This window comes from Notolabrus celidotus, chromosome 20, assembly GCF_009762535.1.
Source record: "Notolabrus celidotus isolate fNotCel1 chromosome 20, fNotCel1.pri, whole genome shotgun sequence".
Lineage (NCBI taxonomy): Eukaryota > Metazoa > Chordata > Actinopteri > Labriformes > Labridae > Notolabrus > Notolabrus celidotus.
Genome location: NC_048291.1, coordinates 9,532,755 through 9,546,813, shown reverse-complemented (window position 1 = coordinate 9,546,813; position 14,059 = coordinate 9,532,755). Strand labels below are relative to the sequence as shown.

General features: G+C 39.7%; 2 protein-coding genes across 2 annotated transcripts in view; both read right to left on the bottom strand.

Moving 5' to 3' along the window:
• The window catches only part of prr12b (proline rich 12b), a 29,239-nt gene extending 22,749 nt beyond the window's left edge, over positions 1-6,490 (bottom strand). The window contains exon 1 of the mRNA XM_034710557.1: positions 5,927-6,490. Within this exon, the coding sequence (XP_034566448.1) occupies positions 5,927-6,009 (83 nt within the window). The 5' untranslated portion in view covers positions 6,010-6,490. The remainder of the gene's footprint in view (positions 1-5,926) is intronic.
• A 2,520-nt stretch (positions 6,491-9,010) lies between these two features.
• On the bottom strand, positions 9,011-12,741 carry prrg2 (proline rich Gla (G-carboxyglutamic acid) 2; the record flags this gene model as incomplete). Its single annotated transcript, XM_034711620.1, has 6 exons — positions 9,011-9,161; positions 10,654-10,786; positions 11,277-11,310; positions 12,191-12,363; positions 12,483-12,560; positions 12,651-12,741. Coding segments are annotated over 6 exons (657 nt in total), but the record flags the coding sequence as incomplete, so codon positions are not given.
• Between the last annotated feature and the right edge of the window lie 1,318 nt (positions 12,742-14,059).

Here is a 14,059-nt window from a genome sequence, read left to right as displayed (position 1 = left end):
TGTAAACATATATGTGCATTCCTGATTTTCAGAGAAAAAAATATTTCCATGGTCTGCTGGCTGAGGATCACACACAGAGTTCTGCAAATATGTCAAACAAGAACTTGTTGTTCATTCAGACAATCAAAAATAAATCTGTCTGACAGTGTGATTTTTGCAGGGAGTTCTCAATATGAAAGGCCAGATGGACGTTTTCTAAGAATTGACAGAAAAGCTCTTGTAAAGGGATACTGATAAAACAAACTGAATACAACATGGATGCATCAAGTCAGTGCTTCTGACCAGGAGCACAATCAAGCTGATGGGGACAAGGAAACAAATAAAACTGTACCTAAATAAATGGGGTTTTTCACACATCTGTTCCTGTTGAAAGAATATATCCAATATTCAGATACAAACCAGGTGATAATAATTGACATCGGCAACATTTACCTTTCTGAGGCAAAAAGTATGAAGGCTTTAGCTGTTACAGTTTTTATTTTAAAGGTATCATTTAAATGGGATCATTAAAACAACACTTTCCTGTTTCTGTGCATTTGCATTTAAAAAAATAAAACTTTAATTTATAGTTAGAGCGGCAGGAAATATAGTGAAAACCTGTGACTTGCAGGATTTTTTGGAGGGATTAGTGAAGAGCACTACAACAGCAGCACTGAACCAATATTTGTATAATTCCAATGTTTTTTGCAAGATTCAAATTCTCTGTGGTATCAAATTAAACACAGACTTTTACTAAATAATTGCATATTTTCTTCAGTAATTAAAAGCACAAGATAAATGAGCTGCATAGCAGCCATATTTTGAGACTTGCAGCTACTCTAACAGTTAGTGTTTCTCTCCGTCTTCATTATTTGCTGCTGCAAGAACCCAGTTTCATTCCAGTTCGATCTTGTTCCTCCTCTCATGTTCTGACAAGGCATGAAGGCTCTGTTATATAAACAGAACTTCTATATTATCCTTCTATGATACAAATGGAAGCAGAATTATAACATAATAGAACTAGTAGCTTCTAGTTTATCAAACTGTTCTGGCTTGGTTTCTACAGCTCGTTCCTCAGCCTGAAATCAATTTTCTTGAGGTGGTCCTTAACCGAAAAATATTGACTTCAAACATTAAGATGGTTTAACTTGATACACCTTATTTAATTCCTTCAAAATAAATCTCTCAGATAAATGTTTATACCCTAATTAAAAGGTGTTCATATTGAGCCTGTTACATGTTTCAGTTCAGTCTTAAACCAGCAAAAGCCAAGTCTCCATTTATGTATTAGACTTATATACAAATGAACAAAATGCTTACATATCAGCAGCAGTCATTTATCTTTTTTATGTTAGTTATTAAATGTAGTTGAACTTTCTCTTCTTCTCTTGGTGACTCAGTCTCTCTCTCGTCATTCCTCAGCTTCTCTCACTCCTGTTTCCTCTGATCTTCTGTCCTACTACAGTACTGTCAACCTCATCCATTCATTTCCTGCTGCAGGCAGCTCTCAGTGTGTCATCTCCTGCTGCTCAACTCTTCTCTTATGGAAGCACAGACAACAGGACACATCATCGTCCACCTACTCCAACAGACAACAAGAAATTAGATACTGTATTTGTACAGTATGTGTGGACATTATGCAACTGTTGCGTCTGAGCCTCACAACTTAAGTCAGAATGAAAAACATAAAAATCCCTAAAGATTTGAAGGATGCTCAGACTGGAATTTATAAATCAACCGATGTGGAAAACACCACAGGCAGTCATTATAAAATGTATCTAATATTTATGTTTAACTTATTCTATATTATTATAATACTTACCTTTGACTACAACCTAACCCTCACGCCCCCCCCCCTCCAAAAAATGTGGGACACTGTGTAAAATGTTGACAAAAACTGATTTGGATGGTTTGAACATGTTTAAAACCTATATTCAATTAAAGATAGAGCAAACACATCAAGCATTGAAACTGACATTTTGTATAGTTTTATAATAATATAAATACATTTTGATTTTGATGCCAGCAACACATTTCAAAAAAGTTGGAACAGGGACAAATCACTGGAAAAAGTTGTGTAATGCAAAAAAAAAAAACAGGTTAGTAACACGTCTGGGTACAAATAGGGCATTGCATTGTTCTGGACGAACCTCTGGAAAATAAAAATGGGAAGAGGTTCACCACTTTGTGTGAGACTGTTTTAGCAAATAGTTCAACAATTTCACGATAATATTCCTCAATTTAAAATTTCAAAGAATCTGGGGATTTTATCATCTACAGTAGGGACGCACAATATTATCGGCACATTATCGGTATCAGATAATATTGGCTTAAAAATAAACTATCAGAAATCAGCCAACACACCGATATATGCCGATATAATTAACAGATAAAATAATGGGCTGCTGCACACATGTTGGACTCATGTTTTAAGTTTAATTTGAATTTAAGCAGCATTCTGTAAGGTACATGTAGCTGACTAATTTAGGCACATTTACTGTCAAAGAGTAAACCATTTTATTTAATTTGGGTTCAATTGCTGTACAGTTGCACTTTTCACATGTTCCCTGTGAACAGAGGTTAGGTTTACTTACTATGTCAAATGTCAAATTGGCCAAAATTTTTAATCACCATAATACTGTATGCTAATTACAATACAGAAGAGAATTGATGATCTCAATTAGGTGTGTGGAAAAAATATCGGTATTGGTATCGGCTAAATGAGTTGTAAAATATCGGCATATGGGATATCGGCAAAAAATCCAATATTGTGCATCCCTAATCTACGGTACATAATATCATTACCAATGCTGGATGGCCAAGATCTTTGGGCCCTCAGGTGGGGCTGCATTAAAACATACATGACTCTATAGACTATCGCTGCATGGGCCTTAAAATCACTTCTAAGAGCAGTTGTCCGTGAACACAGTTAATTGCTGTGTCCCCAAATGCAAGTTAAAAATGTATCATGCAAAGCACTAACCATGAACCAGAAACACTGGCAATTTATCTGGGCCCAAGCCCATTATAGTTGGGCTGAGGCGAAGTGGAAATCTGTCCAGTGGTCTGACAAATAAAAAAATTGACATTCTTTTTGGAATCATAGATGTAATGCCCTCCACGCTTAAGAGAAGACGCACCACCCAGCTTTTTATCAGCACAGGGTTAAAAGCTGGCATCTCTGGTATGTTGTCTAAGCACTATTTCTATCATATATGGGTTTAAATAGTTTGCAAACCATCAGATTCAGTTTTAACGAACATTTTAAAATACCAACTTTTTTAGAATAGGGATTGTATTTTTATTGCTGCTGACCCTCTGTTTAACATGCATGATTTCTCATTTGTGAAGCACTCTGTATTTTATAAAACACTTTGAATTGCACCTTTGATGTGAAAGGTGCTAATTATATCATAATTACTTTCTAATTACTCCAATGATTGTTACTATAAAGTAGGATAAGTCTAATTATCATAATTACTATACACTGCATCAAATAAGCATTTGTAACTCAATGGAATTTGTTTGCTTCTGTTTCATTAGGACCATCGCAAACCTTTTTTTTTTTTTTATCAATCGGTATAAGCTTATTATAAATATTACTGTAATGTAAATCTGAGTAAAACATTACTATGTGATTTATTCCATTACAGTTTTTACGACTGAATAAACACTAAAATTAAAAAAGTATTACACAATTATCAAAACCTTACACTCAAGGAGCAAAACATCAGCCCAGATCTGCACCATTATAAGCACAGTGTCAGCCTCATTCTTTTGCAAAACAATGCACATAGTTATTTGCAAAACACTAAACCACATTTGTATACATTTGACACAGAAGTACATCATGATGTCACTTCCTTGCAATTCAAAGCACTGTCACATCACCACACCTATGAGCTGATTGTTAAACACAGCCATCAGGTGCGCAGACACATGATTGCTTATTGTAGACACACCAATCAGGTTTAAGCACTATAAAAATGCAGCAGGTGAGTTCACCTGAGACTAGATAGAGTATTTCATGTTGTCTGATATTTGCTTAGCTTACAGTGTTATGCACGCTACTGTATGTGGCATAAAAATTGTGACATGTTTTATTGTGATTCTCCATTTTGACATGTTGACTGATTTGGGTATAGAGAGAAATAAATGATATTTTCATCAGTCTGCAGCATTGGTCATGTGTAGTGTTTGGTGAATTTATTGTATATTTGCTCTTTCTCTGTGTACTTCACTTACATTACTCTTATCAATGAGGAGTAGAAAGTGCAAAAAGTGTCTTAGGGCTGGCAGCAGCAGTGTGTAATTGGTTCAAACAGAATTAAGTCATATGAACGTGTGTTCATATAGTTACGAATTGTGGTTTTGATAAATTTAAGTATAGTTTTTACAAGAGTGTTTCATTTGCAAAGGATCTGATGTGTTCTGCAACTTGTGTGTGTGGTTGTGCGAATTGTGTGTAGTGTTTTGACAAAATGGGCCCTGTTTTTAAAATCGTGTTTAAGCAATTGAAAAAAAATGTAAGTCCTTTTTAGTTCTGCAAATTAATCAAGAACGTTTTTTTGCAAATGAAACAACCCATATAAAGAAATGAATAATCTCACACTGTTCAATTAGTATGCGGAGGCAAATGTACTCCCATATCTTTTTCTTTTACACTTCTCCATTGTACGGTCTAATAATCCTCCCATGCCTGAATCCTCCCCTGTCGGAGGAGTATGGGTCATAGATATGGCTACACCTATACGGTCTATGGGGCGCACGGAGCTCTGTGGAGTATGGGTCATAGCTATGGGTACACGGTGGAAGACTGATGTGGTTGTCAAGGCGACCGCTAACGTGAAGCAAAGCTAACAGTAGCTAGTTAGCTTTAGGCCTCGTTTCATTCCAGCACACAGTACAGAAATGTTGGTGTGTTGTGTTCGAACAGAGGCAGCTCGGACACACTCACTAATACACACTCACACACACACACACATTCATGTTTGGAGTGTGTTAGCACTAAACGCAGAAGCAAAAGCTGAAACAGTGTGAGACGATAATTAGCCTGTTTGCTAAGGCTAGTCTGACAGAGATGCTAACGTGAATCTGATGCTGCTGCAGCTGCACACATGATGCGTTCACTGACACACACATGATGCGTTCACTGACACGAAATGATACCGTGTCGGGTAAATATTACTGGCTGAACTGAAAGTGAGTGATAATAACACAGCTGGGAATAATAAAGTTACATGCATTAATCATCTGACAGACACGTGATATGATTATGAAGAAGTGTTTACTAATAATGAGGCAGGATGTCATCAGATTTAGTGTAAGGAGTAAATCACACACACACACAATGCTGCTGCTTTGATAAATACAGCTATAGGGAACAGTTTGAAATTCTAACAGAACATTTATATTTTTCTAAAGCTGATTATCTTTTCAGCCCATATTTCTTTACATTGTACTGTATGTGAGTGCTGGTTCTCCGCGCTGACAGCAACTGTGCGTGCATCGCTCCATCACTTTGATTTGAGGCTCCAGCCAATTAGCAGAGTACCAATCAGGATCTGCTGTCATCCTGTGTGAAGTCCGGAGCAGACAAAAGCTGCAGCGAGACAATGCAGAGCCAGATCATACATGTGATCTGACATTTTTTTTAATAACACACTGTGCTTTCACATTCACAAACCCATCCCCCCCTCCTCTCCTCTGCTCCGTCTCAGAATCACTCTCAACCTTCCATTGCATTCCGTGCATTTTGGAGACAGCCCCCTCCCCTCCCCTCCCCTCCCCCTGGATGACAATACGGCTGGCTGTACCTGAGTGAGCCCGGTGTCCGTGCAGCCCCGTACAGCCCCCGTGCAGCCTTGCTCTGAATGCAGAGGCAGAGGCAGATCTGAGGCATTGTTAGAACCCCCTCACACAGAGAGCTCTGCACACTGAGTCTTACCTTGCTTTGGCCGATCTGTCGTACGTCCATCCCGTCCCAGCCCCCAGGTCTCCGAACCCTGCAGCGGGATAATTCCTCTCCATGAAAGAAAGGGCTGGATGAAGATGGACAGATAGCGAGGAGAGGGGGAGGGGAGGGAGGAACGTCTTCTCTTCTCTGCGCTCGCTCCTGTTTATTTCTGCGCCTGACGAGCCTGTAGACTGGGAGGAATGGAGGGAGGAGAGGATGAGGAGGAGGAGGAGGGGAGGGGGTCACAGCAGCCAGGAGCACCTCCTCCCTCCTCTCCCCATATATTTCACTGTCTATTGTCTCGTGCGTAAAGCTGCGGGGCCGTACAACAGATGCTCCGCGTTCTCCAAAGTGACGCCGTCCTCAGTAATCACCGCTGCTGCTGCTGCTGCTGCTGCTGCTCCTCTCTCTCAGCATATTCCTCTCATTTTGTTACCAAGACGCCATTTTTAAGAGGAATGACTGGGCTGGCGTTCATCCTCTCCTTCCCTCCCTCACGCACACACACACATGCGCGCACACAGACACATAGGATTTGTCATGCACAGCAGCAGCAGCAGCGCAGTGTGCAGACACTGTACACAGTAAAAACAGAAACAGTGGTGGTGACAGAGCTCAGCTGGAACAAACACACAAGTTGCAACACGCACACATCAGGGTTGCAACTCATGGTTTTGATTTCAGAATTGATTTATCAGCACATTATTGTTTTTATATATATATAATTAAAAGCCTTTAAAATGTAAGAAAGTTTCAGAAAATGCTCATCAGTTTCCCTAAGCAGACACCCAGTTTTTTTCTTCAGTCAAAAACAATAGTTGAAAAAAACAAGACTCATAATTTCCTAATATGAAAGTGGGAAATTCTAACAGTTAAGTAGTTCAAACATTAAATATGTGACGTATTTGCTAGACAAAAATGCTAAATGAGTCATCAGGATATGTCAATTATGTGCAGCCTTGTTACAGATTGATGACAGACTTTAACATGTTTTTCTCTTTTTGTGCTCTGGCAATAAAATGACTGCAGATAAGCCTTTTTGTGGTTTATTATAAGAAACAACAGTTTACCTGTACAGTGCAAGCCACAAACATGCCCCCCCTCCCCCCCCACCCCCCCCCCCCCCCCCCCCCCCCCCCCCCCCCCCCCCCCCCCCCCCCCCCCCCCCCCCCCCTCCCCCACCCCCCCCCTCCCCTCCCTCCCCTCCGCAGCAGCGGTTTAAAGCACGGACAGCCCCTTGTAGGCGTGATCTACTGGGTCCTCTATTGTCACTTATAAATACAATCAGTAAAACAAACATGTAATATTCAACGTTCATAAAACCACCAGAGCCCATCACACAGAACCAGGAGGCTGAGCAGACCCTCAGTTGTTCTCTTCTGGAGCAGCTATCACTGAGGCGCCCCCCTGTGTCAAGAGGAGAGACCTTTGTGAGATTTTTTTTTTCTGCACAATGTTTTTTTTTTTTTTTCAGGCACAGCAGCACACTGTGAGATTAACTGCTGCTGTAAGAGGACACTGGACAATCACACTTATTATATTTGATGAAATAAACATATGCCAGCGTTACAGCTGTAGTTTTCTCCATCTGTTTGTCCCCTTCCTCCCTCTGCTGTCGCTCAACCCCACAGGTGAAATCAATGATTGGCAATCAGAAACACCTGGTCTAAGGTGTTATAAAAACAAGTGCTACCTGTAAAAGACGGGGCTTGTGGAGTGGGAAGTACTGTGTTTGGCTCCTCACCTTAGGATTTTGTTCTTTTGTTGTGTTTTGTTAATTTTGTTGATCCTTAATTGTTTAGTTCTTTTTGTGTCTTAATGAAAACCATGGATTTGGGTATTCTAATGTGTTTTCTGGATTATTGTAAAACCCATAGGCCCATTTTATGTTTGGGCATAACAACAGACACGTGAGGCATTGTGTATCCTCAGAGTAAGGTTATTTTAGGGCTTTTTTTTAGCCATTATTGAATGAGACTGCTGGAGGAAGACTGAAAATGTGGATAAGAGTGGGGGATGACATGTATAGAATCATGTCAGGACAGAGAATTGATCTTGCGACCAGTGCAACTAGGACTCTCGCCTCTTTACATGGGGTGCCTGCTCCACCAACTGAGCTAAAATGGGACCCCAAATCCCCAGAGTATAATGTAAAAAAGAAGGTGAATGAGCAGTGCAACATAAAAATCCTCTATTAGCATCACAATTGCATACAAGTTATTTAAAAAAAACAAAAAATATTATGTCAATTACAAAAAATTCAGAATAAACAACATTGACCTCATAAGACCATAGCATGCAATGCACGTGACTGCCTTTACAAAATGCCTTGAGTAGATGAACTGGTGAAACTGTACTTCATTATCATCTTTAGTAGAAAAGAAATGATATCCTTTTATCTCATAAACTAGTTGTCATTATTAGGACTTTGAAAAGATTTAGCAGCAACTGCCTGTGTGTCAGAAGGAAAAAAACACACAAGCTTAAGTGAGGTAATTTAGTAAATTGTTGAGGCCCTGGTAGTTAGCATAGCTGCCAGTCATTCCCCTAACTAGACTTCATGGACCAGAGTTGACCATTCACACAATTGCATTTCAAACTTTTTTCTTGAAGTGCATGATGGAAAAAAAATCAATTTCATTGTTTTTCTCATTCCTGTTCCTAATACTATTCTGTAGAATACAAATGTACCATTTAGGTTTAGGCTTTCTCAGGCTTGGACCAGCCCCTAAGCTGCTATAAGATTGTGTATGTATTCGGTTTAATTAATTAATTTGGGGATATACATTTTTTTTTCTGTATTTCAATGCAACAGTTTTTCTGTATTTCACTTCTTTACTAGGTTTTCATACATCCTCGTACTTCTTGGTGTATTTTTGTTTTAATATATAAGTATTAAAGTTTGTTTTAAATGAGTCCTGATGTGAGACTGGTGTGGTGTTGGCCATCCAGGTGCTACAGTAACCACCCTGCCAGGGAACAATGTAGGTGATATTTTTTGAATGTCTTCATTCTGTAGTGTCTTTTGTTTGAATCTACACACACTGTCTTATCTGTGCATATGAACACTGGAGCCTCTCACCCTGAGTATGGAGGAGGGGGTGCGTCATGCTGCCCACTGTGGTGCAGAGCCTCGTTGTAGCTGGGCAGACCGGGGGCGATGATTGTAGACAACGGCACAGTCTCTGGAGCCGGACGTCCGTCTGCTGCCAGCCTCACCGGAACTCTACAGAACAACACACAGGTCACACTCAGAGGAAGTAAATATGGTGATTCACTCACTGTGAGGATGTCTAAAATGTATCAGAGAAAGTGGTTCTGAGGTGATCTAGCGTCAGGTCCAATCAGCACATTTTTATTGGCAGTTATGACCCGGATTTCTGAAATTTGTCATTTCAAGCCAGTATTAAGGTGCATTACCACCACATACTTGTTGGTGTGACTAAACCACCCCACTACTGTCATAGGAAACATGTTAGACTTCAACATAGAAAAACTTGAATGTCATCAAAGAGGGAGGTTTGGTCAAGTACAGAATTTCAAACATTAAAAACTAAAATCCAAAATCACCCCTAGCAGCTGTTATAAATAATGTCTCAGTCTGGGCTTGCATTTGAAATCCATGTAAATAAATGTTAACCAACAATCGTAATATAAGTAAATCAAATAAAAGTGAGTGTCCTGCACATCTTTAGGTCTATGTGTTACTACTTGTGTTCAATGACAGAGTGAAAAAATTGAAGTCCCCCCTGAGAATTAATTAAGCATAAAAAAAGTTTGTTGGGTTTTCCCTTGCAGCTAAAGATTCTCTACACCATGAAAAAACAGTTTTCTTGACACATTGAAGGAATGTATGAATGACTGAATACAGAAAGACCTGCGTGATTGCATTAAAATGAATGAGAGAAGGTTACTTCCAAACTAGATGAGGAATGGCGCCGATTAATAGAAAACTAAAATCAAATTAAAAACTAATGAATCAAGAGCCCCAAATTTAGGCTCTCTTTAAATTATGATAGTTTTCATTAGTTGTCTTGTAAGAAATATCACCAAAGGTGTATTTCAACCAAGAGTTCCGTTGTCTTTTAGTCCCCATAACTACTTTCCCCGGAACTAAAAGGTTCTTGTGGCCCCTTTGTTGTCTGCGTTTTGACCACAGGCTGAAGTCCCGGGTAGATTGTGCAAATCAGGCCAGTGACGTATGGAGAAAAAAAAAGTTTTAATAATATTCTGAAATCTTAATAAAAAACCTTAACTAGTTTGAATTCCCAGGAACTCCATCTGTGTTTCAACAACTGTGTAAACTCCATAAACACTGTTACGTTCAACAGAAAGTCCCAGGACCTTTGGAAAGTACTACCCCCCAAGCAGGGGCTTTTCAGGGGGGAGATTATCTAACCCTGAACTAACTTTAGACCCTGGTTCCTCCGGTTGAAACGCACGTAGTTCAGGGGTAAAGTCCCTAGTTCTGGGATAAAGTTCCTGCTGTTGAAAAACGCCTCAAGTTAATATTGTAGTGTAAAAATAAAGCAACCAAAGCCATCAGGTGACTGTAACATGTTACACTGCAGAAGAGTATACGTGTTAAATACATCCTCCTGTCAGAAAACATTTTCAGCAGATTTCTCATCTATATACATTTTGGAGGTCTAGGAATATGGTTCTGTATAGGGGCCTGAAGCTGATGTTTAGTTATCTGTGTATCAGAGTGAACTTACTGGGACGCTCCGTGCCTCCCCTTGTTCTTGGCTTTGTAGCAGTAGATCCCCAGCACGGTGGCAATGAGCGCAATCACCAACACCGCCACGATCCCCGCCACCAGCCCGGATACATCCACTCTAGGGGTACTCTCTGCACACACAAACATCACCAACATCAAACCACTAACCCTTAAACAGCTCCTGTGTCACAAATCATAACTCCTGCTGTATAAATATATACATTGGAACTTAAACTTCATGCAGCTCTGAATGTGACCTCATCTGAACTCTGAAGTACGTAAGCATGCACACACAACAGGTTTTACTCAGGTTACTCAAGGTTTTAACTACAGTTTGCAGAGGTTGGATTACAAAAGATAAACTTGATAACTTGAGAATTCAGAAAGGACTGAGGCCGTACTCACATTCAGGAGGATATTTAAGGATTTAAATAAGGATTGTAGGCATTACAACAAAAAGAAGAAGTGTACCTTGAGGACTTGACTTTAGCATTACAGATATATTAAAGCTTGAATGTATGTTAAGCATGAATTGTCAGTCATCACAAAACCCATTCTGCTCAACAAACACAACACTAAAGCCAGCAGAGAATAACAATGGATAACATCTTAAAGCATTACCCTGACTGTTGACATACTTGGTCCAAAATGCTTCCTAAAAATGAAAACGAAACAACAATTTAATCAGAAAGCTTCATAAAACAATGGAAAAGAAACATTAAGCAGCCCGTATAAGACAGCTGGAACAGGTTTAGTTCAAAATTCTGGTGATCAAATTTTCATGAAACAGAAGCTGCAGCTTTCTTCAGTCTGTGTCTGCAAATGTAACAAACCTAAATTATGTGATTTGATTGTTTTGACGTTTCCAGAAATTTTTGTACTTTGCTACAGAAGAGGATTAGGGCCACTGAAAAAAAAATTACGGTCAAATATGTATCATTTTTATCGTTTTGTTCTGAGAAAAAATTCTGAGATTAAAGTCAGAATTCTGAAAAAAAAAGTCCGAAATTCTGATAAATAGTCAGAATTCTAGAAAAAAGTCAGAATTCTGAGATTAAAGTCAGAATATTAACTTTTGTCTTAGAACAAAAACAAAAAAATATATATATTGGACCTTAATTTTTTTTTTTCAGTTGCCCTAATCCCTACAGAAGAGGCTTAGGGCCACTGGAAAAAAAACATATTAAGGTCAACATTTTTTTTATTATTGTGAGAAAAAAGTCAGAATTCTGAAAAAATACTTAAACAGAATTCTGAGATCAAAGTCAGAATCTCAGAATTCTGAATTTTTGCTGTGCTGATTTTTTAAAATGTAATGTTGTTTTAAAGTGTTAATTGTTTCCGCCATTCATCACATATGAAACTTACAAACATTATTCAACTAAAGGGATGTCTGATTTCTGTGTCACTGCAGAACTACTTCACAAAGTTAACACTAGTTTTGGGGGTAAGAAAAACTTCTGCTGAGTCACTAAAGTCCAGTTTCCTGTTCTGTTTAAGTGCATGTTATTGGACATCCACAGCAGCTGTTTTACCGTCAGGACGTCGTCCTCAAACACCTCCCTGGCCTCCTCGTAGCTGCACATCTCCTCCGCACACTCCCTCTCTAGACTGTCAGCCACCACCAGCTCAAAGTCCCAGCTGTTATAAAGCAGAGAGCGGGACAGGAACGAGGAGGCTGACTGCTCATCCACCTGCACTGGACCTCCTGCAGCAGAACACACCACACACATACACTGTCACACAATACAGGAGAGCAACTGAGTTTGTGTTTCAGTGTTAAGGCTGAAACTTGTGTCTTTAACCAAAGAGGACAGGTGTGTTTACCTGGCTGGAGTCTGAGGGAGACTGAGTAGTGGATCAGCTGCAGCAGAGACAGCACAGTGAACCATAGTGCCGACAGAGCTGCCATTACAACCAAAAAGTTAACAGAAACCAAGCAGGAAGGACGTCTGTGGATCCTGACTGTGAGGGGGATGAGCCTCTACCTCTCACCTGTCCAGCTCAGGTGAGTCCTTCTAGAGATACCTGCAGGCTCCTCAGTGTGTGTGAAGAAAAAGTCACTTATTCCCACAGAGTTTAAAAAAACATGGAGGCACCAGAGTCAGCTCAGTATTCTCGTTTTCCTCAGTTTTCCGTCAGTAGACGTTTGGAGCAGTTTTCCTGTAAAGAGCTTCAGACCTGAAACCTGTTGGACCACATACCTTTAGGAGGGAGGAACCCTCACAAACCCGTCTAGCTGCCTGTCTCACTGTCTGACACTCACTCTGTTTACTGTTTCGTTCACCAGCTGTGTTTCTCAGTGGGAATAAATGGCAAAGACTGTCAAATGATGGTCCAGCTAATTGGGTTTAAATCCCCACATTTTAAATACGCACCTGTCCAAACTGTTCCTTTAACAAATGTGACGCTAAAGAGAAACGTGCTCCAACATACGAAGAAACTGGAACTGGATATTTTAGAGGAAGGGGGACACCTTATGGTAGAATTAAGTAGCTGCATTATAGCATGCTAATGTCTTACCACGGTGGCCCTAAAGAACAAAACAAATTTACAAAAGATGAAACACTTTTACAAAGTTAGAGACAAATTTACATTTGGAAAACATTTTTATATTTTATAAAACAAAATTACATCAGCAAAACCCTTTTTTACCAAGGCCAAAAGAACTTTACATTTAAGGAAACAAATTTACAAAAGATGAAACACTTTTACCATTTCTGAAACAAATTAACATTTCATTTTTACAGAAAGGGAATGAAACAAAAAACGGAAGTGATGGAGTGAGGGGTCATTTAGTTTGTTTTGATGGAGAGAAACCAAACAGAGATGGACATGGTTTACATATTAGGACATCCTCGGGTCTCAGAGTGAGGTGTCAGACCTCAGATGAAAAAGCATCATGTCTCCGGAAAAGCTCCGTCATATCTTTGCAAAACCTTCATCATGTGTCAGAATTCAGATGAAACTGCCTCAGACCACATAGCCTCAGGCTAAACGGAGTCAGGCTAGAAGGAGTCAGACTTAATGGTAAAAGTGTTCCGTCGTTTGTAAAATTGTTTTCCAAAATGTAAATTTGTCTCCAACCTTGTAAAAGTGTTTCATCTTTTGAAAATTTATACTCATCAGTACTCATAAGTAATTGAAGTAATTTGAGATTATGGCAAAATCTCTGTGTTTTCCGAAGTCTTTGTATCAAGCGATGTTATTATTCCCCCCTTCCCTTTATCACGGACCAATAAGAGCTACTCTCCTGCCCTCTATCCTGATTGGTCGAGTGGTGGCCCCTACTCGTCATCCTGATTGGCTGGGAAGGCGGCATTACGTCCTCACAGACAGGGGCGTGTCCAGAACTTTTTGACCGGGGTGGCCAAACGGAGGCTCTCACATGGGCAGGGGTGGCC